Source organism: Drosophila subpulchrella, chromosome 4 (assembly GCF_014743375.2).
Source record: "Drosophila subpulchrella strain 33 F10 #4 breed RU33 chromosome 4, RU_Dsub_v1.1 Primary Assembly, whole genome shotgun sequence".
NCBI lineage: Eukaryota > Metazoa > Arthropoda > Insecta > Diptera > Drosophilidae > Drosophila > Drosophila subpulchrella.
In genome coordinates this window covers 1,774,730-1,801,677 of record NC_050608.1, presented here as the reverse complement: position 1 = coordinate 1,801,677, position 26,948 = coordinate 1,774,730, and the positions used below count along the sequence as shown (strand labels likewise).

The 26,948-nt window shown below is 34.7% G+C and overlaps 2 protein-coding genes and 1 long non-coding RNA gene across 8 annotated transcripts in view; 2 read left to right on the top strand and 1 right to left on the bottom strand.

The window, feature by feature from the left end:
- The window catches only part of LOC119558613, a 5,460-nt gene extending 2,933 nt beyond the window's left edge, over positions 1-2,527 (bottom strand). The window contains exons 1-2 of the long non-coding RNA XR_005220323.1: positions 2,386-2,527; positions 1,979-2,321 (exon numbers count right to left, since the gene is read on the bottom strand). This is a non-coding gene — a long non-coding RNA (uncharacterized LOC119558613). The remainder of the gene's footprint in view (positions 1-1,978; positions 2,322-2,385) is intronic.
- LOC119558188 lies at positions 2,146-15,758 on the top strand. Of its 3 annotated transcripts, none has more exons than XM_037871683.1 (4): positions 2,146-2,275; positions 2,479-2,661; positions 6,362-6,415; positions 15,356-15,758. In XM_037871683.1, exons 2-4 carry the CDS (start codon positions 2,487-2,489, stop codon positions 15,703-15,705), a joined length of 579 nt encoding a protein of 192 aa, XP_037727611.1. In that variant the 5' UTR covers positions 2,146-2,275; positions 2,479-2,486; the 3' UTR covers positions 15,706-15,758. The 3 variants fall into 3 exon arrangements, with proteins under 3 accessions (XP_037727611.1, XP_037727520.1, XP_037727436.1); XM_037871592.1 differs by lacking the exon at positions 15,356-15,758 and adding an exon at positions 12,910-14,056; XM_037871508.1 differs by lacking the exon at positions 15,356-15,758 and adding an exon at positions 6,811-14,056 and having other exon boundaries at positions 2,190-2,277.
- LOC119558332 lies at positions 15,613-26,948 on the top strand. Of its 4 annotated transcripts, XM_037872016.1 has the most exons (12): positions 15,613-15,699; positions 15,847-15,952; positions 16,016-16,102; positions 16,305-19,877; positions 19,936-20,174; positions 20,234-20,363; positions 20,425-20,945; positions 21,006-21,321; positions 21,382-21,487; positions 26,501-26,570; positions 26,635-26,712; positions 26,806-26,948. In XM_037872016.1, the coding sequence occupies exons 4-12, from the start codon at positions 16,406-16,408 to the stop codon at positions 26,839-26,841; spliced, it is 4,968 nt and encodes a 1,655-aa protein (XP_037727944.1). In that variant the 5' UTR covers positions 15,613-15,699; positions 15,847-15,952; positions 16,016-16,102; positions 16,305-16,405; the 3' UTR covers positions 26,842-26,948. The 4 variants fall into 4 exon arrangements, with proteins under 4 accessions (XP_037727944.1, XP_037727910.1, XP_037727836.1 ...); XM_037871982.1 differs by having other exon boundaries at positions 16,016-19,877; XM_037871908.1 differs by having other exon boundaries at positions 15,847-19,877.

Genomic DNA, 26,948 nt, shown 5'->3' with positions numbered 1-26,948 from the left:
AATTTAAAAAAATTTTTTTTTTGATTATTCCTATGGGATTTATAAGATATAGTTGTCTGATCCGGCTGGTTCCGACTTATATACTACCTGCAAAATATATAAGTTTCAGCCCGATAGCTTTAAAACTGAGAGACTAGTTTGCGTAGAAACGGACGGACAGGCGGACAGACGGACATGGCTAGATCGACTCGTCTAGTCATGCTGATCAAGAATATATATACGTTATGGGGTCGGAAACGTCTCCTTCACTGCGTTGCAAACTTCTGACTGAAATCAATATACCCTCTGCAAGGGTATAACAAGAAAGTACGCAATAGTCGAGTATCTCGACTGACAGATACCCGTTACTAAAGGGACGAAAGGGAAATGGAGATATGCAAGCAGCAAAGCGAGATTAAAATGGGCCACCTACCGGCGGTAGACAGATTTAACCGTTATGGGCGTTAGAGTGGGCGTGGCAAATTTTTTTTGAATCAATCGATAGGTTTTGATGAGAACAATACATTTAAGTTAAAATTTGGGTCAATCGATAGGTATTGACAAGACCAATACATATCAGTTAAAATTTTTTATCCAGCATGAAAATTGTGAGCGCCACCGGCTTGGGCGGCTTGTGGGCGTTAGAGTGGGCGTGGCACGCTGCTGAAACAAACCTCTTATAGTTTCCGAGTTCTCAGCGTTCATCCGAACGGACGGACAGACGGACATGGCTAGGTCCTGATCAAGAATATATACACTTTATGGGGTCGGAAACGCTTCCTTCTGCCTGTTTCGTACTTTCCGACGAATCTAGTATACCCCTTTACTCTACGAGTAACGGGTATAAAAATTATATCGTAGGTGTTTTTATACCCTTGGAGAGGGTATATTGATTTCAGTCAGAAGTTTGCAACGCAGTGAAGGAGACGTTTCCGACTTCATAACGTATATATATTCTTGATCAGCATGACTAGACGAGTCGATCTAGCCATGTCCGTCTGTCCGCCTGTCCGTCCGTTTCTACGCAAACTAGTCTCTCAGTTTTAAAGCTATCGGGCTGAAACTTTCCCGAAAGTCTTTTATCTTTTGCAGGTAGTATATAAGTCGGAACCAGCCGGATCGGACAACTATATCTTATAGCTCCCATAGGAATAATCGGAAAAAAAATGTAAAAAGATTATATCTTTGGTGTTTTTTAGCATATAACCTCCTAACCTTGGAAATAACATTTTTTAATTAGTTTTGAAATTCGAATTAAATTTTATCGAAATCGGTCGACTTATAATATAGCTGCCATAGGAACGATCGGAAAATTGGTGGAAAAATAATATGAAACAAATTATAACTTTGGTGATTTTCAACATATAACCTCCTACGCTTGGAAATAACATTTTTTAATTAGTTCTGAATTTCGAATTTAATTTTATCAATATCGGACGACTATATCATATAGCTGCCATAGGAACGATCGGAAAATTGGTGGGAAAATAATATAAAACAAATTATAGCATCGGTGTTTTTTGACATATTATCTTAAACTATTGGAAATATCTTTTCTTGTATTTTTAAGAACTTCGAATTAAATTTAGTAATTATAACTGACAGGGTATACAAACTTCGGCTTGCCGAAGTTTACTTCCTATTTTGTTGAGTTTTCTTTTTCAGGCCTAGTATTCAACCTATATGTATATAAAAAAACGTCACAAAAATGTTGTGAAGTTTTATTTATATAACGTTTTTGGTTTTGGACGACTTTTTGTTAGGTTGAATACTAGGCCTGAGTATTGTTACTTTGTTTCGGTCCCGGCTTTAAGGGGCTAACCCATGTCAGTACATTGTTGTTCTAATATTTTCCGTGCAACTGCGGTTGTAGCAATAGACATAAAAGTTTTTGATGTTTTATACATCTGGTGTTTGAGGCTGCTGATTGGGGCTTTACTCAAAGTCTTTCAGCACTCAAGATTGAAGAGTACAATTTTAAATACTCTTGGTTACTTACTCAAAGTCCACACATATTCGTGATAATTAGTAGATTTGAAGCTATTGAAGCTTCCTTTATTTATTTATAGGGTGGTGTATAAGTTTTATTAATTGTTAAATGGGAACTATCGGTTAGTTGGTTAAACCAGCCAAACCACCTTCGTGAAGCTTGAATACAAAGCAACAACCGGATGAGTCTTTTATTGTGCCAGTGAAATCAGTTCTCTGACTTTCGTTTCAACGGACAGACGTGCGGTTTCTCATAGTTTTAATCGATTTCAAAACTCGCTTTGGTGTCTTACGCATTTATGTGAAGGTGTAATTAGGGTTTTATTTATCACTATTTATTGTAAAACGGTTTCCTTGAAGATAAAATGAAAATAAATAAAATCAGTATAATAAAAAAGGTCAAATTTACTTACAAACCTTTAAAATACATATCTTGAAACTATCGGATATAAGATAGCTTTCTTTCTGAAACACATCTATAAGTGAATTTTTTCTTAACATGTTTTAAAGGATCCAAAATGCTGCAGCCACGCGAAGCCAACAGGATATCCGATTGTAGCTTAAAAAAAATCAGCTCGCTGCCCTGTCGAATAAACATGATATACTTTAAATATCGCAATCAAAACTGGAGCTTAGCTTTGTTAACCGCACTGATATTAACTATAGTCCACATTGATGCCTCCCAAGCAATTAGTGAGTATGGAAAAAACACTGAAGTTTTCCCAATTTGGTGCAAATTACATCTATATACATTTTTCTGACTACAACGACGATACTTATAAGCCTAATCCATTCAAAAATAAATGTACATTAAAATCATCTGTGAATGGTTTGGGTCCCCAAGCTCATGAGAATTGTGAAATTTCAAAATCATTTATATGTGTAAGTTTATACCTATATTAAACGGGCCAAGTGAGGTATTCACAAGCCAAACCGGTTTTAAACTGGTGCTGTGGCTGAATTTGGTGTTTGTGGGCATCTCCAATAAGTAAAAAGAAAGAAAATAAGCGGCAAGTCGAAGTTATAAATACTCTCGTTGCTACATTTCAAACAAATTTATTCATAAATGCTTATTCGCTGTACTCACCTTTATGCCCTCCCAAAGGCTGTTATAATTATAGAAGTTTGTTTTGCGAACATGCGAGGCCCCCTCCGACGCCCACAAGCCGCCTACATTTTTGATGCTAGACAACATTTTTAGCTGATATGTATTGTTCTCGTCAATACCCATCGATTGACCTAAAACAATGTTGCCACGCCAACTCTAACGCCCACAAACTTAAAAAAATAGTAAATTTGACGGTAATTTCTCTGAATCTTTCAGAGATAGAGAATTGGGATTTCAGACTTAGATTCTCCTTGCTTTGTGCGCAGCGCTAGTTTGCCACGCCCACTCTAACGCCCACAAGCCGCCCAAAAATGTGCCGCCCACAGTTTTCATGCTAGATAACATTTGTCTCGTCAATACATATCGATTGCCGATTGACTAAAAAGTTTGCCACGCTCACTCAAACGCCCATAACGCTTAAGTCCGTCGACCAACGATTTCGTTAGCACCAGCCTAAAAAATAAATTAGTTTTCAAGCTCCTATAGTATGTATTCAAAATTTCAGTGTTCATACGGACGGAACATTACGCTGTTACATTATTTTTAACAAGTACAATATACCTTTTCTTAAGTAATCCTCCTTTCAGCAACAAAAAGAACTCTAGAAATATAATCATTATTATAAGATTCACTCAAAAAATTCGATTGGTAAAATTTACAAAGTATTGAGTTGTTAATGTTACCTTCAAATAGCTACTCTTACATAATACGTAGAAGAAAGGGTTACTATGAAAATAATTATGTAACTATAAAAAAGCGTAAAATTAACACAGACCATTGATTGTATTTAAATAACTATTTTTATAAGATATAGTTAAATAAATTTTTTATAGTAAATATATACTTATAAAATTGATCAAATTATCGTCAGATCATAGATACGTAACTCTAGCATTGTAATTTATACGCAAAATAAAAATTATAATTTCAAAACGCACTTTGAAATTTGCACAGTGACCTACAGCTAGTGTGGAAGTATGTTGAAGACTTTAGAAAATATATGTTATCAGTAAGGTCTTATCTTTTTAGAGTTTTGCTTGGTAGTTTAGGTGCTCGAGACGCTAGACCCAGTTGGGAAATATAAACCACACATTGAAGGAAATTTTGTAAAGTAATTATTGCACTTAAAAAAATAGTAAATTTGACGGTAATTTCTCTGAATCTTTCAGAGATAGAGAATTGGGATTTCAGACTTAGATTCTCCTTGCTTTGTGCGCAGCGCTAGTTTGCCACGCCCCCTTTTGTCTTATAGCTCCCATAGGAATAATCGGAAAAAAAATTTTTTTTTTATTATATCTTTGGTGTTTTTCAACATATAACCTCCTAAGCTTGGAACAAACATTTTTTAGTTAGTTTTGAATTTCGAATTAAATTTTATCAAAATCGGACGACTATATCATATAGCTGCCATAGGAACGATCGGAAAATTGGTGGAAAGTAATATGAAACAATTTATAGCTTCGGTTTTTTTTTAACATATAACCTCCTACGCTTGGAAACAACATTTTTTAATTAGTTCTGAATTTCGAATTTAATTTTAACAAAATCGGAAGACTATATCATATACAGTGGTCGGCATAAGTATTTTGACAAAATAAAAGTTAAGTATACTCATAACTTGAATTTACTTCTTGTAAACTATAGGCATCAATGGAAAGGTAATTTCAATGCCGTTTGAATGATACAATACATTTCTTTACCCATTCAGTACTTATTGAAAAGGACGAATTTGTGTAAATCAACTTTGAAATTTTTTTTTAAAACTTTTTTCCTCGTCTTGAAAACTTAAATTTTTTGATGCAAAAAGTTTCTTCAAACAAAAACAATAGTAACTGCAAAAAGAATTTTTCAAAAATCATTTTTCTTATATTTTTTATGAATTTTTGAAAATGCTTAAAAACAGGCATTTGAGCCATATTTTTGTCTTTTTCATACAAATTTTTTCCGACATTGTCACCTTCAAAAAATCATAAAAAATATAAGCAAAATGATATTTGAAAAATTCTTTTTGCAGTTACTATTATTTTTGTTTGAAGAAACTTTTTGCATCAAAAAATTTAAGTTTTCAAGACGAGGAAAAAAGTTTTAAAAAAAAATTTCAAAGTTGATTTACACAAATTCGTCCTTTTCAATAAGTACTGAATGGGTAAAGAAATGTATTGTATCATTCAAACGGCATTGAAATTACCTTTCCATTGATGCCTATAGTTTACAAGAAGTAAATTCAAGTTATGAGTATACTTAACTTTTATTTTGTCAAAATACATATGCCGACCAGTGTAGCTGCCATAGAAACGATCGGAAAATTGGTGGGAAAATAATATGAATATATTAATGAATACTATTAGGAATATCTTTTTTTGTATTTTTTTAAATTTAATAATTATAACTGCAAGGGTATACAAACTTCGGCATGCCAAAGTTAACTTCCTTTCTTGTTTATAGTTGATCACTATTTACTAATGTAATAACAAATTATACACATCACCTAATAGTGGCCTTATTTTTCAATAGTATACTGTGACAAATCTACGAGTAACGGGTATAAAAACACCGAAGCTATAATCTGTTTTATATTATTTTCCCACCAATTTTCAGATCGTTCCTATGGTAGATATATGCAGCTCTCCCTTACAAACTTAATACTATTTTATTTGTCTTATTCCGATTAGGTTAATGTAAAGCTTAAATTGGTCTCTACACACCTGCAGTGCATTTACATACCCATATCGTTTACCCAATGTGGCGAAGTGTTTCAATTTAAAAGCTGAGTAAGGGGTATCTGATAGTCGAGACACTAGACTATAGTGTTCTCTCTTGTTTGTCTTATAGAAATAGGAAACAATATTAAACAAAAACAAATTGTTTGATTCTGTCCGTGGCAAACGTTCTGTCTTGTGCAAACTAATTGAAATTTTCTAGTTCGAGCTAAGTTATACCTATATCAGAATGGTTTATAGTAGATAGTACATACATTTGTAAGTAGGCTTATATTATGAAAACATCTTTTAGAGTTTGAGAATCTGAAATAAGCCAAAGACTTCTGTGGCGCCGAGATTTATTTTAATGGCGAAATTTATCTTGGTTGTGACACTCCTGTTTAAGGCAGCATGTTTTGTATTGCAAATGTAAACACTCGTGGACAAAAGCGTTCAGTGTCTTACCAGTTTTTAAGAAACTGTAGAGATTGCAAGCACGACGAGCTTTTTACATCAATTAATTTAATTCACTTTAGACGCTAAAAATATCTTTTAGTTTATTGAGAAATTTGACCTTTGTTTACAGATCAACCTTTTCTTGTGAGTCCGACCCCAACTTTGCCAGCGATAGCTGCAGATGGTAAGAATTTTAAAACAATATCCCGAACAATTATGTTCTAATTAAATCATTATATTTTGCATCGCCATTTTGTTGTGTTTAAATTATAAGTATTCTAATTTTAATTAAACTGAAGTGAATGCCTGTTCAGAACAATTCTTTTATAACTACATAACATTTTGTATTTTAAAGTATTTTCATTATTTCTTATTAATTTTCTTTATTTCTTTCTATGATTTCACCATCTTTTGGAATGTACATTCTGGAAATATTAACTTACTTTAACATTTAAATTTATTCCTGTACACAATTGTAATGCCCTGATTCTTATAATGTATATATCTGATTTTCACGCTTTCGTACTGTAATTACTATTTACATTATCACCATGTCTTAAAAACTATCTGGATTTCAAGATATAACCACTGTACTTTTGGTAAATAACGAATCAGGACATGTGGGCGATATTCATGGACGGTTCTTGACAGTACGCCCAGAAATAGGTGTTTTGACATCAACAGCCAGGACATTTATCCAGGATGGAACAACAACAGAATTTGCCACTAAAATTGTAGGAACTACTTTAAATAATGGTCGCCTTTACGCACAATACCTTCGAAAGAGTTCCAGAGTCCTTTATGAAAACGAAAATCTATCACCGTCTGTAGTTACTAGTTGGGTAGGTGAAGGCGATTCTCATCAGACACCACTATTTTTACAAAGTCATAATGATCTTTTTAATTCCGATGACGCCGACTGGCAGGATATTGACGATAGCCTAGGCGTAAATCGTGGAGAATTTGTGGGAAACACGGATTATGTAATCCAACAAAGTACAAAAGTAAGAGAACTAAGAAATCCTGATCATCAGGATAAACTGTTAGGATCTCTGGAACCTGTAGTCAACACTAATGCTTCCAACTTTGACACAAAAAGAAAAGAAAAAATTAATAAATTAGTTGATGATAAGGTGTCATCGATTGAATATTTGGAAACGTATACAATTAAAAGTCACTTTGGTGAATTTTCTGCGTCAAATCAGACAGTCCCTGGCTTATATGTTCCAAGGGAAGAACGAAAATATGAACAGAAATCACGTACTGAACAAAATGTTGAAGAACAAGAGCATACTAGAAAATCTCCCTATAAGCAAGTCTTATCTTCAGTAACATATTACGGATTTGCAGAGTTTACCACTATTGTTGGCGATAGTGTCATTGTTTTTTCTCCCAGTACCATACAGAGCACTCAACATTTTGGACACGTTACATCGATCAAAGGCAAGCCCACTTTACAACCTTTGTCAATGCACGACTACAACAGCCAAACTTTCGAAATATCACCGAGTACTTTAGAACCGGTCACAATCTTTAACAACACCGAAATCTATTCCACAATGTCAAGTCTTGGGACAGATATTTTTGCAAGTTCAAGTGAGGAAGAGAGTCACTCAAATATCGTATTAACTCCAGAGTCAACTATTCTGTCAACATCGAACTTTAACAATATATTTTCTGAGGCGGTAGAAAATAGTTCAGTTTTATCTGATGAAGGGGTTCTATTGATTTCAAATGAAGTTAAGAATCTTCAATCTTCACTCTGTTATACTAATGATTGTTCGCAAAATTCAACAAATCACATTGAACCAAATATTCAAAAACAGGAAGGCGCTACAACTGTATTTATTGATGACGATCCTTTCACAAGTTTTGTTGAGCTAACCAATTCTTCGAGCTCCAAATTAAATTCTGCTGACCAAGAAAAAACTGAAATATCTAAAAGAAATGAAATGCATGATAGCTTGACCTATCAAACTGTTACTGACGTTAATAGCGACAGCTTTGGTGATAAACAAGTTGTTGGGGCAAGTAATGAGAACGAGAATAATTTTGAAGAATTATGCAATCAAACAACTTCACAAGTATTTCTTACTCAGATGCTTAAGACACCGACTGATGGCGATGATAGTAGTGTTATTAATGCCAATCCTCTTTTTGCTTATAACATTGTAGAAACTACTAAATACTATTGCATACAAGCTTCCCAATCGACAGTACTGAATGATGGTAATACGTCCCAAGAGACTGTTAAAGAGCAACATGGAAATTTAATGTCTACTGAGTTAATAGATGATATAGACGAAACTACAGTTCGAGATTCGGAAGATTATGATGTGACGACAGAAAATGATTATGAAAATGAAGATGACGACTACGATAGTGCTACTGATGATGTGGATCTATTATATAAAACGCTGTATACTACTTACACATATTTGACAACATTCTTTGAAGGATCTCGCACTACCATATCTAGCCACACAGAAATCATTACAAATATTGCTTCTTCAACACTTCCGTCTAATGTTGATTTTAAGTCAAACACTTTGGATAATATTGCCGAAAACCAGATTTCTGAAAACACAATGCGGCTAGCTGACCAAAAAGATTCACCTTTATTACCCAAGTTTACTATCCCTGTCGAGATTGCTAGTCTATTAATCCAGGAAAGTAAAGTAAATACCGCTGAAAAAGAAAATACCAATCAGTTATTAACTACCTATCTCGACGATTTAAAATATAGTAAAACATTGTTCACAACATATACATATTATACATCGATTTTCACAGATAATGATACTGAAATACAAACTCGAACCGAGGTAGTCACAAATTATATAACTGAACAAATGTCGAACTTTCAAACCAATTATATTATGGAAAGCGATCAGAAAACAACTAAGCTAAATATCTCAGCACTCGAAGCAGACGACACGAAGCAGACAAACGAAAAACTTATGACATTTGAAATAGGTGTAAATTCGAGCAACTCAAGCAACATGGACAATACAAAACCTTTTATTAAAAAAAGTCCCCTGGACGACCAAGTAAGCTCAGAAAGTAATACGGAGGAGATTATACCATCAGCAACGTTTCTTCTCCAAACTAGTTTTACAACATTTACCTTTTATACGACAATGTACGTAGGTGATGACACAAATGTTATCAGTCGTCTTGAAACTGTAACCAACGTGGGTACTGAAACTTTGCAACCTACAAAAATAGTAAATTTAGAGGATTCTTCATTTCCTATTACTTACTACACAACATTTACATATTGGACGAAGTTAGCAAAGGATGGTGAGATTACAACATTAAGCAGAGAGGAAACGATATCCAATGTGATAGAACCAACTAACGTCACAGTATTAGCTGTTGATGATTCACGGACAACTGATGAAAATTCAGGTCGGTTGGATGGCGATACGAATATTCATTCGAAATCCAATTATGAAAATACCATTATTTCCACGTTAACTGATCAAAGCCTTCATTCTGACATTACCACATATTACACTACTTATACCTATTATACCACATCATATGATGTTAATAAGACAATTATCGATTCAAGATTCGAAACTGTTACAAATTTAGTGACATCCAATGAGGATTCTATTTCATTGTCAGGCACTTCGGCAATAGAACTTAAACCTAGTCAGCCTGTTACTTCAATAGATCAACAGATTATAACTGGTGCACCGGATGCTGTTTTGTACGATTATAAACAAATAATTGATGCAGATGAAGTCAGCACTTTGTATTTTACAACGGAAATTTTAACTTCAATGAACAGTGAGGGACATGATATTTTGGTAACCAGTAGCACATCGCGGTTACAAATTGACGAATCCAAAAAGTCAATTTTAGCCAAGCTGTCAACTAACTCACTTGATGATAGCTTATCCAGCCTAAAATTGTATAAAACGGGTTTAGTAAGGCTCATTGAAGGAAAGCGTATCCAAAATAGTACTACAACCTTATACCAATCAAAAGTTATTGGAACTGTCATAGACAATCGATATGCACAAATAATAGAAAGTACATCAAGTTTTTTCTTTGAAAAGCCTCAGTCTGACGATATTTTGCTTCCAACAACTGTTAAAATCTCAAATACGGCACAAGCCAATTCTATTGAGCTAACAAAAACTACCAGATCTGTAAGTGATGAACATACTATTTCAGATTCAGAGCTAACTAGTGAAGGGTTGTCAAATTATTCACCACAAAGTACGAAGCGGGCATTCGCACCTGTAATACGGCCGTTTGCCTCACGAAACAGACCTACGTTCGCACCAAAACAGAAAACTTTAGCCCCAAGTAGCGCGACAATAATAACAAGATCGGATATCACACCCACTATAACAGCAACACCTGCTTTAAAATCAGCCGGTAGATATAGCTCGTCGCGAAGGGGTATAATTTCCAATGTACCAATTAATCCCAACGAGTCTAGTTTATTCCAAGGGCAGCCATCAAGGCGCCTGTTTGGGCGACCAACTAAGTCATTGACAAGTTTAATCGAAGCGGATAGTACTCTCCAGTCTAATCTTGCCTTTTTACCTTCGAAAAATCGGTTTGCTTCATCTTCACGCCCAGTCGTTAGTTCCAGGAGACAAAATATAAATGTTTCTTATCGTTCATCAAATGTTCCCGGCTTTCGTGTTTCTGCAATATCCAACTCTAGATTACGCATAAAGCCAACTAACTCAGGGTTAGTGGTAAGCGATAGGCTTTCGCAGTCCGTGACATTGGCCAAGGAGCTAAGCTCCGAAAGTAGTGTTGAAGAAGAGAATTCAACAGATGAAGATGCTGATGAGGAAGAAAACGTTAAACGCAATAGCAACCCTCTACTGAGATTTCGTCGGCCTATAAATGGACCCAGTGGCTTTACGCCAGTTACCCGTCCAACTTCCAGTTCCGCAGGAGTTTCGCTCAGACGAAACCCATTATCGGTCCGTTCAAAAATTTCTACAACAACAAGCAGCTCAACAACAACGACGGCCAATCCTCGGCCTCGAAGCTTTCAGAGGCCTATTGGTCTTCAGCCAAGAACAAGACCGCAAAATACACTTTTTCCTCCGCGAGGACTATTCCAAAATCAGCAGAAGGATGAAAGTCTTAAGGACGTGAAAACAAATGATAATGTTTCTACAGATGATTCTGAGTTTGAAGAAGATGATGCAAGCAACGCTGAAGAATATGAGCTTCAGGAAAAGGTTGACCGTAGTAAGCGCTCTTTTCGCAATTTATCGCGCGCTAAATCTGGAAGGAGAGTTCGTCGGCAAGCAGATACTGTAAAAAGAAACAGATTTCGATTCCGTCGTCAAAACCAAACAGCGACATTTACCAAAGAAGAATCAAAGCTTATGGGCTCTGACGATCGTGCAGAGTCCACATCCTCCCCGAGGGATAAATCATCTTCTAGATTCGGATCAAGATTTCATTCTCCACAGGGGCATAACCTCCACGCGCAGACAACAATGATGGACTTAACAACAGCGACTAATCTAAGAACAATTCGACCGACTAGGCCGACAACAAAACGCCCTCAATTTACGTTAAGAGAAAAAGATGCTACACTAAAAGGCACTACCCGTTCAAGTTCTAATAACTTTCGACGTCAACAAACAACTGCTAACGCCTCAGTAAGGCGACCTGTTGGACCAAACACAGGAAATTCAAGCACCCGCAGGCTAAAGAGCTATGCTAGCTATAACAACAAAAATAATGTAGACCACGGACGATTACCAAGTACGCCCCGTTCCCGAAATTCGAACTCTAACACATTGAATAGAGGAAGGGGTCGGGGTCGTAATCGAATTGAATACCCCTCTGACTCGCCATCTATAGAACATGAAGTTCAAACTATAACAGTTACTCATTTTCTACCATCTGAGGTTACTATACCTGTAGTTAGCGGTCATGTAACTGAGTACAAAAACATTGTCACTGCCAAAACGAGCACCGAACTGTTGGGTCCAAATGAGTATGTGAAAGTATTAGGGACCAACGGATTGAGTTCATTATACCTGAATCGGGAAACCTCTAGTATAAATATTGCTGGTGCCACAGAACATACAAAATATTTGTTGCATGAGTCTGTCACTAGTTCTGTAATATTTACACCAACTACAATACGCGGTAGGAAGACGTCCTTTTCACATATTATTCCATCCACAGCATATTCTGTAGAGTATCTAGTAACTACAATTCAGCCTCAAATTTCTGATAATGCACCGCTTGCTAACATATTACTATCCCAGTTACTTTTGGGAAATTTGAACTTACCCGCTCATCCAATAATAGGTGCTGTCGGAAATCCAAATGCCGCACCAGTTGTTGCACCCACTGAACCTATCACAGAATATCGTACCCACACTTCCACATATGTAACTACAATATTTGATGGGAAATCTACTATACTTCCGGTGACCTTTCAGGGTAAAAAGATTTTAACTACTGTATATGATACTACTGCACAAACTATAACAGCTACAGAATATAGTGTAGACACCATAGTTGCCACACCATCTGTTCAGAATATACAGTCTGTTGGACCAGCTGCACATGTAAACAATTTATTGTTGCAACAGTTACTTATTCAGCAACAGCAGGAGTCTTTGTCGCTGGCTCAAGCTATATCGAACACTTTACCCCCACCAATATTTTTAGGTGAAAATTTGCAGGACTTGGACGATTTGTCACGGTCATTACTAAAAACGGATGTAATCGATAATGCTGGGACCGATGCGGATATTGAGTCAGTCAGCAACGAGTCGCAGTTTACAAAAAACCACCGAAAGAAATCACGAAAAGGAAACAGTGGACACAAGCGTAATAAACAAAGTCAAATAGCAGTGCAACATCCAGATCCAAGTGTAGTAACACTATATGTATCCGGCCGACGGCCCGGCGAATTTAGTACGGTATTGTCAACTGTAGGAAGCGAATATGATCACTCAGTTTCGTTGCAAAAGAGGCACGCATTTATAGAAATTCAACCAACCGATTCCATGAATTCTTTTTCTCACACCACACAGAGCTCAAATGAAACTAAAGTTTTAAAAGCTCAAAACGGCTTTTTGACAACGGAAGTTGGGCTTAATGAATTGAGCGATCGAACTGCATCATTAGAAAGCATTGTTGGTGATGTCGATCTTTGGTACGCTAAATCAAGTAGACAATCCATACGATTGTCGACAACGACCAATTCAGTGAAAATCTCACTTTAAAATTTATCTTACCTTGTTATTCTATTTCCAACTTTAGTTATCGACTAAAAAACAAAACCATAGTTCACACATAGTCCTGTCCCTCTTTGGAAGATGTCCGATTACTAGTCAAGGATAAAATATTTATCAAAAGGAGTCTTCTACATTACCCAAATTTTTTACAAACAAATATAACACATTTCTGTTTCTGAATCAAAAATAAAGCATTATCTTTGCATCATCTAATCTAAAATTTACATATGTCTTTTATTCTTGAAATTAATTTTAAATTTTCCAAATTCAACGGGCCAACCCCAATCTGAACAAGGTGCATTTTTGTTAGAGTATAAGAAATAGCAATGAAGTTTGTATTAACGATTCACGATTCACATTGTTCTAACTATCACATCGAAATTAACATTTACGCCCACAGAAATTATACATTATTATATCATACCAAGAGTTAAAAGTTAAGATTAAAAAAAAAACAAATTTTAATATTTTACCAATACATAATAAAAACATACTTTAAACTGTTATTTTTTAAATTATCCATCGATTTGTAAAAAAGGCACTGATTAAAAATAATCCAGTTCAATCCTAGAAAACAAATATTTCTGGAAAGGTTTTTATTTGTTATGTTTAAAATAAACGAAGTTTAGACTGCTGGAATTTAATAAGCAACTTGTATTTCGTGAATATTGTATTCGGTTTCTGGTGACGTTCAGCAAACTTAAAATATACCATATAATGAGCATATTATATATATATATCATTGCATCTGATATTTTCCTACATGTACTGGTTTTCTAGTAAATATGAGTAACTGTTATTTGTTTGTTTTAATAAAAGAATCGCATATACCAATATTTAACTGAATTAAATGTATATATGTATAAATTTAATTTTATTTAGTTATCCTCTTACTAATACCTTATAAAAATGTACATAGATATGATCAATAAAAAGAAATTGACTATATTTTGAGGTTTTGAAATTTATTTATTATGTACCTTCAATATCTTCTGTGTTTCAAAACTATCAATTTAAAATTTACTACAGTTTTGGCAGGATCTGACACTCAAACCTTTCCCCGTCGACAACAATAAATGTTGCATCATGCATCGATTCAGCATTATCAAGGAAAAAATGTAATTTATGCCATTGTCAAATGGATCCGACAATGGAAGATAGGGTTTTCTGGGTGAAGGGCGGCAGTCCTTTGGGTCGGTGCTGAGGAAGCAGCGCCTCAGTACGGACTAAACGCTGATGTGGAGAGTTCCAAAACCACCCGAATGCAGTACTGGTCAAAATAGTTGTTCTGCCGATCGGGTTTAACGAAGTTTTTGCTATTTTGCATTACTTCTGACAAAACAAAATAGGGCCTTTAACCGAAAACCTTTACAATAAAATTGAAGTTTCCTGAAAATTTGTGAGTATTAATATCAAGGCTATTAATTGAATAGCGAATTGATTAATTAAATATCTAATAAGTGCAACTTTTTAATATCAAGTCTATTAATTATAGTTATATGCATATATACCCGTGCGAATCGATTATATAAATATCTAATAAGTGTAAACTTTTATTTGCGTCTATTTAAAATGCAGAACCGGAGGACCATTTTTATTACAAACTAAGAAAAACTTTTTAGTTGTTGAGGCTGCGACTATCAGCGAGATAGGAAAAAAATGTACAAAATTTTCGATTGCTACCATCTCCCTATTTCTGTAAACAACAACTTTACGACTGTACTAATAGATTCGATTAAAGATATTTGTAAAAAAAAAACACCCAGCACTGTCTGCTTTACGCGTTTCCCTTTCCTTTGTCTCCTCAGATTTGTATTTAGCTGACAACGCTTATATAAATTAAATATATAAATTGTCTTTTGGAATCACTATAGAACACAATGGAAGATATGTTTCTCGCTTCCAAGCACATAACAGGACGGGAAGAATTAGTACGAGGTACGTACAGGACCATGAAAATGAAGTTCTTTACGGCTCTGTGTCGGAGAAAACATTGGAAGAAGCAAGGTATAATCTTGCCACTCACGTTATGTCAAATGGAGTAGAACTAATAATTGCCAGTGAAAAGGGAAAGCCCATGGAAAAGGTCGTGGCAGATACCCAAAAGTGTACAAATAATGTCAGTCGATTAATAAAACAACATTATGACAAACCCTCGACTCTGGCTCCAAGTACTTTAAAAAATCAGATGATTTTAACATTGCCTTCAAATAAACAGGTATGATTTATTTACAAAATATTAGCCAATTTAAAAATCGCGGTTATTCATTCTGTAGGACACACTTTTAATTCCTGATAATTCTTTTATTACAAACATTTTTCTTACCACTTGCACTTATTTCACAACATATGTGGAAAATGGCAGCTCGAATGTGGTAAGAGAAAAAATGGTTATATCAAACACTATTACGCAAGACCGAAAGTGTTTGCATGCAAGTAACCCGATGATTATAGACGTCACTTTCACAAGGGTAAGCGTCAAGTCAAATTTAACATTTCACGTCATAAAACATATTGTTTCTTTTAATGTTCAGACCCCAGAGTTAGTGGTTGGAATGTTCCCAACAAGATATCATTATTTTAACACGGTACATAGAGGCCAACCAGAATCAACTCTAATGGTAGTAGCTTCAAAATATAATATTACAAATACAATCACGAGACCTGCACATTTCTTGACCTTTATAAGTTCATCAGAGGACCTTTCGCCTAACACAAATACCTACTTCAGTCAAATATTGCTTACTAAAACTGTCTACGACAAATACCAAACACCAACATATGGCACAAGTAAAAATAATCTCACCCAAGTCGTTATTACAGAGTCCCTTCCAGCAACGGTTTCAACTCATAATAATCCGAAAGGACCTGATTACTTTTCAATTTCGGACAAAAAAATTAATTTATCAGCTTCGGTAATTAACATGGAACAATCTGACTACCTGATGATATACTCAACCAAGACCTTATTAGAAACACGTACAATTTGTACAGCTACGTTCAATAGTAGTTTAACTAGAACAGCATCATATGTTTCTTTGACAATGAGAGTATGTGAAAGTGACCACACTCACGTTATAAAAAATATTGCTACTAATACTGTGGGTAACTCTCTGTTAAACTCAGATCTTTTAATTTCGATTAAATCCGAACTTATGCTTAAAATGAGAAAAAACCAACGTCAAACTATTGTTACAATGGCCACATTGGGGGCAGGTGAAACTATTCAAGTAACTGCCGTGAATATAATCAAAAAACCAAACTTGAATTATATTTCCACTATGAAGAAGTCGAAAGAATACTTGAACTCAGAAATGAGTTTCGTTAATGCTACATCCATATCTAATGAGAGAAAACCAACTTTTAGTTCAAAGCTACCAGACTTTTCTGAAAATAACATAAACACATCAGAAAAATTAAACCTCAACCAGAAAATTTATAAGAAAAACATTACAGAATTAATATTATCGGAATCTGAAAATAGTGAAGTGTTCACAAAAAATAATAATAAATTAAAGCCTTCACAGTACAGTTCATTAGTATCTTCACAGGCCATCATTACTGAACACTTAAATTTGGAGCGATTCCGCCCAATGCTGAATGTCGTAGCACACTTAATAAAAAAACAACTAACTAATACACATAAGGCGCAACTTCATACACAAAAATTTAATAAAGAAAAATCAAAAACAAATTCAGCTCAAAGCCACACAACATTAGCAACAATAAAAGAACCTATTTATATACCTTTAGAGCAAAATGTAAAAGGCAAACCCTTAAACACAACAAATGCAAAACCAACAACGGCTGATTTACTCGGAAAATTAAAAATTAACACATTACATATATATCCACCAAAGATGGATGTACTAAATAAGTGTATAAAACATAATCTAACAAAACATTCGACTTCCTTGGGAAATAAAGAAATATCTATGGTGCATAAGAACGCGTTCATCAATACCGGTATTCCCATAAGACCCGGCGAGCTTATAACGGCCAGCGCCAATGTTATATTTGGAAGGCCAAATATTGATGAAACAGTTTCACAAACATTGTTAGCCGGCAATAGAACTACCATAACGTATCGTCATTTAAATTCGATAAATTCGTTTTACCCCAGTATTCCAACGATTTATTCAACGATGTTACAAAATTCCCTTTCGAATAGAAATGAATTTATGATAGAGTACGCCAGTTTATTAAAGCCTCCACCACTACCTGTAAATCGACAAGTTCTACTACAGTATCCATCAACTTTCCAGTCTCAATTGGGGAGAACAAGAACACCTGGTAAAATTAGGTTTTCACCTATTACAATGTTACAAAACAATCCGATTCATGATCATTATTCTTCTCAGTCACCAATTAGCTTAAATACTGAATTTTACAACAATCAAATTTTAGATGTTTTTCGAGTACCACAAATTTTTGGTGAAATTCGGCCAGCTACTAAAAGTTATTTAGCTTTGTCAAATACCTTTGACTATTCTTTAAGTCATGATTGTTCTTTAGACTCTTTAAAACCTACTTTGTCTTACAGAAAGCCGTTAGGTGTATCTACATTTTCTGTCATTCACCAAGTTAACTTTAAAAATGACGTCATTAGCCATACAGTTAATATGCATGCTCGCCCTCTAACTTTTAAAAGAGACTCAGAGAATATTCCGTACGCAACAACCGTAAGAGGGCATATTGATAGTTTTTTAATGTCACATGTTAAAATACCTCTTAGCGACGATAAGGTTGAAGTCCAGCTAACGACTAACCGTAAGAGAGTTTTTCCTGTTCAACATGAAGACCTAAAGCCCGATGAGACTGATACTAAATTTAAAGTACGAAACAATATATTAACCAACTATGAGAATGCTCAGCATTCGGTTTCGTTTAAGGATGCTAAAAGACAAAGCGGATTAAGCAAGTATACTTCAATATACAGAAATGAATATTTTTCTCAATTTAATTCTAAACTGAATTATTCAGATAATTCAAATGGTAAACCAATAAGACATGTTTATGGCATTCCAAAAGAAAAGATAAAAAAATTTACTGAGCAAGACCAAAAGACAGAAAACTCAAACGAATCATTGCATTTTTTAAAGCTTAATACTACTAAAAAACGCGATCTTAACATTAACACTGCATCAAATAAATGGGCATCAATGATTAAATATTTAAGTGTCACAATGCCTAAGAGCGTACAAACAATTACAAGTTCGTTGATGTCTTCAAAAAAAAGTATTCAGACCGGCAATATAAGTAAGGTGCTTCTGACAACAGCTGAACATTTTCGTGTCGAACCCTTAACAGAGTATTCAATTGACTCTGTAAATTCCAAATTTGTTTTGAAAACAAACACGTCTAACACAAGTCACTTATTTGTCGCTAACGAACGTTCTCAACTGAAATCAAAAATATCTAAGGATTCAAATTCTTTTATGCTCACGTCAAACGACGACCTCCAGTTCAAACCATCTTTCGTAATACCCCTGAACAGTCTCCAATACAGTTCAGTAATACCAGTTTCTAATGCAGACACATTTTCATTAATATTAATACGAGAGCCGCATTCTGACTCTAGTCAAAACTGGCGAGATTCGACTTTAGGCATAAAATGCCACACTAAAGGTTGCAAAAATAATTTATTAAAAAAACTTAGGCACGATATCAAAATGCTTGAACCATCTGAAATGTTGCAGGATGAAATTACTTCAGTTTCAAAAAGAACATTGGAATGGGATACAATGTCAGTAATAGTAGAAAATCCGAAAACAACAAGTCCCTTGCCTTCTATATCTACGCATACAAGGAAAACAACCGAATATTTAAACATATTGAAACCCACTAAAACGAAAACTGTCAATATAAGAAACTTATCTGTAATCAAAAAAAGTTTAGATGCAAAAAAATACATATCTAGTAATCACTCAATTGCTTACTCATCGAAAAACTATATGAAGAAACCGATTTCGATCAGTTTAGACAAAGTACTTACATCCTCAAGGATAAGCAAGCAGCCACAAGGAATGAACAGAAGTAGTGTTGCAAATTTAAGTGAAATGTCTAAAAGTTTAAAGACTTCAGACTATCTAGCGAAGCCATCTCTTACTGTGAACAGTGTTAGGCTTTCAAACAAATCGAGCTTAGGTTCTACCCGAGATGAGCATGGGTATGCTCCCAGTGACATAAATAGTATGCTTCTGGGTGCTGTTGTTGCTGATTCTTTTTCAACGACAAATTATATGAAGAAAAACAATTCTTCTAATGGTTGCCATCCGCCGTGCAGATTGAACAAAAATGAATTATGCGTTACTTATGCTAACAATACCGAATCCTCGAGTCTTTGTGAATGTCGACCAAGTTTTGGACGCATGTTTCCCGACCGACCTTGCAAACGTATGTATAACTGTTTTATTGCTTTTCTATGACTGACATTTCTTTATATTTATTTTAGCTACTTATACATACGAAATGAAGTTTCAAGCCAACTGGGCGGGAAACAACTCTTTCAAGCCTCGCGATATTATAAAAAGTAATTTGAAAACCGAAACTCCATATATAAATAAAATTTTATTAGAAGCCGCTGATCGCATGGTTATGCAATCTGATTATAGAGATATTTTTCATGGTGTGCAATTACGAAATGTTTTTGCCGAAGAAAAAGATAAGTTAACGGTTACATTCTTGCTACAGGTGAGCATTTAAATACTATTAAATGAAAAAAATAAAAAAATAATAATATATATACACAGTTATCAGAAAATAGCGATGAGGAACAACTTAATTCCGTATTTCAAAAGTATTTACGGCAAAGCAACTTCAGTATTGGAGGCACTGGATTTTACACTTCAAAAAACAGTCTACACTTACTAGAATTTAAAGGTTTTAATTTTAAATACTTAAGGTTAATTCTTTTAAAATGTTATCATTTTCATCGTTTTAGATTTTGATGAATGTCGTTACGAAAACTTTAATGACTGTTCCATTGATGCTCACTGTTTTAATTTGATTGGCAGCTACACTTGTAGTTGCAAGGAGGGTTATACAGATATATCTATTAATGCTTTGTACCCCGGTCGCCATTGCTTAAATAATGTAATCGGCTGCGATATCTGTAACTATAATGGCAAATGTATAAATAATTCGGAAGACAAAGAGCATCAGGGGAAAACCTCATGCAAATGCTATTCTTGGTACGCTGGAACAAAGTGCCAAGTTAACATGAAGATTATTATAATATTTCTTTTTATAAGTGGAACAATATTGTCTGTTTTGCTTCTATTCTTCTTCCTTATAATAAACACAAAGCTTAAGGGCAAGCAAGGCAACGGCAAAGCAAGCGAACTATGTACTGCACCTTCTACTGTAAATCCTAGTATATCAACCGAAATTGGTCGACCAACTTTCTGTAAAAACGAAGCTAAGAGTACATTAAGTCAAGGCATGACCTCAATTTCTAAAAAGGCAAGTGAAAAAACTAACAATATGGGGTTAATAATAAATTGTTATAATTCTCTTTGATAGAAACATATTGGAGGGCAGAGCACGTATTTTAAGCCTGCAGAACTTAAACAAAGTTTGATACACAGTTACAAGGCTTCTTCAGCTTGTAACTTAAGCGACGATTTTAATATAAGGAGTACGACTAAAGAACATGGTTTTTCGCATAGTGCTGCTGACCATAGCGCAGGAGAAGACCAAACAGAGCGCTCTATTACCCTAATGATTCCAAGAGCAAAATACTGTTTACCCTATATTGCTCAAAACTCTCATTTACCTCATTATCCTACTAGATCCTTTATGGGTAATACAAAGCGAAGTGTAGTGCATAGAGATGATGGTAATATAATTATATGCCGACCTGTTGCTTCAAATTGTTTACAAAATCTAACATTGCCAGATAATGTTCTCTACAGAGGCACCACAACACCCAGAACTGCTCTTGTATCTGCAGGCTTCGAGGTATCTGCCCTCGTTAGTGACAAAAATGTATTGGAAATTCCCATGTAAGTAACATAATCTTTAATTTTAATTCGATATAAATATAGTTCATAAAAAGTAAATGCGTGCGGCTACTGGCAATAAATTGTATATTCACTGGAGCGATGAGCAAATGCCGTTTTGAGTGAAAGCAAGAGAGATGTTTATCTCTAGCTTCAAAAGTGTGAGAGCCACACAGAACTTAGGGTTTGGGGTCTGGGCGCGTTAGAGTGGGCGTGGCCCTCAGCTGAAGCAAACATGACCTGCTTAGTAACGCCCAGAATCTGTATTTTAATACATTAAAATTATACATTTTGGAAAACACTGCAGCACGGTAACTCGGCAAAGATGACAAAAGTGTGCAATTCGGACGACTGTAAGTCGGATGTACATTTCGTTAAAACTCAAAAAAAAGTTTACATCTCTAAAGTATTTATATTCCTGGTCAGGATCACTAGCCGAGTCGATCTAGCCATGTCCGTCTGTCCGTCCGTTTCTACGCAAACTTTTCCAAAAGTCTTATTTCTTTTGCAGGTAGTATATATGTCGGAACCAGCCGGATCGGACAACTATTTCTTAAAGCTCCCATAGGAATAATCGGGAAAAATACTAAAAAAAACAAGGAAGAACGCTATAGTCGAGTAGTCGAGGAAAATGGAGAATGAAATGGAAATGGAGAAGCAGCAAAGCGAGATTGAAATGCGCCACCTACAGGCGGTGGACAGATTTAAGCGTTGTGGGCGTTAGAGTGGGCGTGGCAAATTGTTGACGAGACCAATACATTTCAATTTGAATTTTTTATCTAGCATGAAAAATATGGGCGCCACAGGCTTGGGCGCTCTTATAGTTTCCGAGATCTCAGCGTTCATCCGGACGGACAGACGGACATGGCTAGATCGACTCGGCTACTGATCCTGATCAAGAATATATATACTTTATGGGGTCGGAAAAGTCTCATTCACTGCGTTGCAAACTTCTGACTAAAATCATAATACCCACTGCAAGGGTATACAAATGGTACCAATCATAGTTCTACGATTTACTAAAGTAGGCAAATTAATCAATAGCAATTTACTCGAGTAAGAAAGCAACCTAACGTTTTGATCCCTGTTCAAACCACGTAAGGCAAAAAAAGAAATTGTTTCTGTACGGACTCTATACGGTCAATGTGCACTTGAAACTGAGGTATCCAAACTGAAGAACAGTATTAAAATTAGGACGGACAAGGGAGGTAAATAATAATGTGGTTGTGTATGAATCATCAAATTCTTTAGACCAACGCTTTATAAACCGAGGAACACTCATAGCTTTATTTACAGTAGAGGTTATGTGGGAGTCAATTTTAAGTCTTGGATCCAGAATAACACCTAAATCGTTATCTGAGTATATTCGGTCCGGGGACATGTTCTGAAGAGAGTATCTCTTTAACGTTGGCGTACCCCTATAGAAAGTCATAACGTTGCATTTAATGTAGTTTAAGTTCAAAAGGTTGTACTGACACCATTCTTGGAATCTATTAATATCTGACTGCAAGCAGAAACCAAACTCAATATTATTATATGATAAACAAGCTTGACATCATCAGCATACATTAGTACACGAGAGTGAGTTACGATAGAGGGAAGATCATTTATAAATGACTATCCTGAGGCACTCCAGAAGGCACGTATATCTCGGGAACAGCGTTTTTAAATACAACCCTCTGTTGTTTTTTGTTAAATCCATCTATTACAAAAGAAAAAAATGGGTTTACAAATGGTTCGGGCGCAAAAATTAAGGCCACACCCAGGGAGTCCATCTGGCCCAGGAGAAGAGAACTTTCGGTAATTATAGGAGAAAAAATACAATTTGCCCTATTTAAGTGATTAGGGTAGCTACAATAGGACTAAGAAACAGAACTATAAGTAGATTGGAAGAATTCAGTAGATGCCTAAATATAGTTTAATCGTACCGAAGATGGCAAGGCTGAAGACTTTTGCTTAGCATTAACAAAGTTATAAAACAGCCTCGGATCCTTTGAAATTCAATTACATTGAAATTTACATCGGTTCAAGTATATGAAATAGCAATGACTTAACAGTCATTAAAATTAGTACAAGCCACCACATATCTTGAAAAATCGGATGGCCTACCCGACTTTTTGTACTTTTAATAGAAGTTTGCTTAGGTTTCCTTGGTAAACCAAGGACTTGTCTGACTTTGGAGAAAGGCTTTCAGGAACTCATTCACTAAAAAAAGAGTTTAGGACACTATAAAATAGTTCCGTAGTTCTTTTAATATTCAAGCAATTATATAATTTTGTCCAATTATATTGAGAAATCATGTCGTTGAGTGTATTACAGTCACATTTACAAAAGCTTATACTTATAGTTGGAGAAGGTAAAGGAGAGAGGGTATCGACGCAGGGAACACGAATTGTAAGTTCCAATGTGGGATGATATCGGTTTTCTGGCAGCGGTATTTTTGCGTTTAGGTGACCCAACTGAAATTTTATTATTATCGAGGTCGGCCCTGAACTCTTTGAAATCAGCAACTACGCTCATTAGTGTATCAAGCCATCCAAATCACGGTCTATTTCAACGCATGAGGCACAAGTCCACGAAAAACCAACACGCAGATCAATACAGTCTTTTACTCTGCCAAGAAGTCCAGTACATTTCGCATGTATGACTATGTTGCAGACTCGACAGTAAATAAAAAGGACATTAGGTGACGATCCAAGCTGACAATCTTTTTCGGAACAAAAGAAATAAAAAAAACAGAGTTTAGTTTTATTAAAATGCTACAATAAAATAGACAATTTAACATAAACAAACGATAAAGTATAAGCACGGCTGATTATGCTGGACCAAGTCACAAGGCAAGGCACCAGTATCACCGATATTAATGACAAATTGACAAGAATCACAGAGCACAAGATAACCGCATCCGGTCACAAGCGACTCTAAATCGAAAAAAATAAACACAAGTAAAGTTGATATATGTGCTATAAATAAGAATAAAATACTTTCCATATTAAAAAAAACTTAAAGTAGTTGTTAAATTGTAAAGTAATTCAAAATAGAACAAGATATGATATACATTTTTAGTATAACTGACTGTTTAGTATGATATAGTATCTTTCCTTTGTTGCTTTTTTTAGCTGATAGGAAGACCCACAGATCCTGAATTGGATTTATGTCCCGACTTATAGCAGGCTACTCCATACTCCATACTCCATACTCCACTCTTGATTCCAGCAACATGTTCGTATCAGGGACCGTAGTGAAATAATTTCAATTTTAAATTTGTTTGTTATCATATTTTTTATTTTCGAGTAATATAATAAGACTTAGACCATAATTATTACTTTTGATAAAAAAAAATTAACACTCAAAATTAATGATTTTCAGTTCAAAATAAAACTCATCAGAGTCTCGCGGCCCTTTTGTAAGACACACATCTGTTTAAGTGGTTATCAAAACTATCTCAACAATTAATTCCATATTTTTTAACCACTTTTCAAATATCGATTATCATATGATTTTTATTTATTTCCGATTTAAATAAAAACAACCCAACGCCACAATCAGCCATAGTTTTTATTTTAGTGAGCACTTCCTAATATAATTTGTTTCCACGCGGCATTTTGTTATATTCTACCGTATATTTAAATAAAAGCTTTTTGATTTAGAACAGTTCACATTTATCCTAACAAAGGACCCTTATATATTAAATACATTTTGTATATACTTAAAACAGAAAGATCCCAATTTAATATATTTTCGCACTAAGGATATCAGCAAATAAATAAATACAAAATTATTGTAATAATTAATTGTATTTATTGATTAATAATTATAAGATAGTTTTCCAAACATGTTGAAAATTACCACTTCCACCCTTTGTGATTAGTGTCTATAATTTAAGATTTCTTATACAAAATTTTAGCCCTATATTATTATCATTAATAAATACAAATAAATAAATAAAATTTAATGAATGGCTACGTTATGGCCCTTATATTAAAGTTACCTGTTTTACATCCTAAAGAAAATTCCCAATTAAAAAAATGCAAAATAAATCTCGATTATTTGGAAGCTCTTTGGGAAAATATGATGCCCTTATTTTCGGATTGGCCCTTTGGCTGTAATCATAGTTTTAGACATGAAATATGTTATTGCTTGGTAGTCTCAGTCCTAATAAAAGACATTATATTTCTCAAAATCGGTAATGTAACACCCTTAGTGTTAACTTTCTAAAATAGATAAGAGGATAAATATTAAAACGAAGTGCTTCGCAATCAAACTTGTGGCAGTTAAAAGATACATATAAACAAAACGGGTGTGTCCCTAATATGAAGACTACGAATATCCAACATCCATTGATCAAACATAAATGCGAATGCATTATATCCTATATCCAACTTGTTCCTACTTATTACTACCTGCAATAGAAATAAGCCTTTTGGGAAGGGTTCACCCTTTTAAACGGAGAAACTAGTTTAACTGACAGTCGGGCAGATGGACGGATAGACGCACATGGCTAATTTGATTCGACTAGTGATGCTGATCAAGAATATATATACTTTATGGGGTCGAAAACATCTCCTTCACTTTGTTGCAAACATTTGACTAAAGTCATTATACTTTCTGCAAGGGTATACAAATCTTACTCATTGGTTCACTAACATTAATTACACCACCACAGTAGCCATTAGTGGCTTACTTTCTTTATATTGAAATATTTTGTGACCCTACCTCAAGTTTTAAGTTTTTGTTGTCGAAGACCGATAAATGTAACGTCACGTACTACACAGACGTTTAAGTAGGAAAAAACGCTACAAAACAAGCATTCCGATGACGAAACGACAACAAAAACATTACGAAAACCAAAGTTTTCTTGAAAACGCAAAAACGTCAAAAAGCGACAACGTTATATAGATCGGTTGGCGGTTATTTGAGAGGTCTGCTAAAATCACACCCACATAACAAATCCGTAATAAAAATGACCTTTTAAATATTTCTAAACTAAATTTCTTGAATTACTTCATTAATCAGATTAGATGAGATATCTTTCATTAAAGAAGCATTTGATGAGTACACCCACAAAACGAGCACATCAAATGAGGTAATAATTCAGTAAAATAAAATAAGTAAATTGAGACTTCATTCAACAACTTTATCTAAAACAGGATGCTAATACAATGACTGAAAGAGATTTGGGTTCCACGTTCTTGTTGCCACATACACATCTTTATAAGCCCGACAAGGTAATTTCTCTCTGATAATATTGTACAAAATACAATACAACTACAATACAATACAATACAATACAACTACTACAAAAATTTAAATAATTTCAGATGCTGTGTGACTTTGCTGGATTGAGATCTTCATAAACGTCTGATGTTTTAATGTTGTATAAAACTACCATTAAATCTTATAGCCAGTAAGATAGCAATCACTTCTTTAAAAAAATCTAAAGATCTGAACATGTTTAATATTA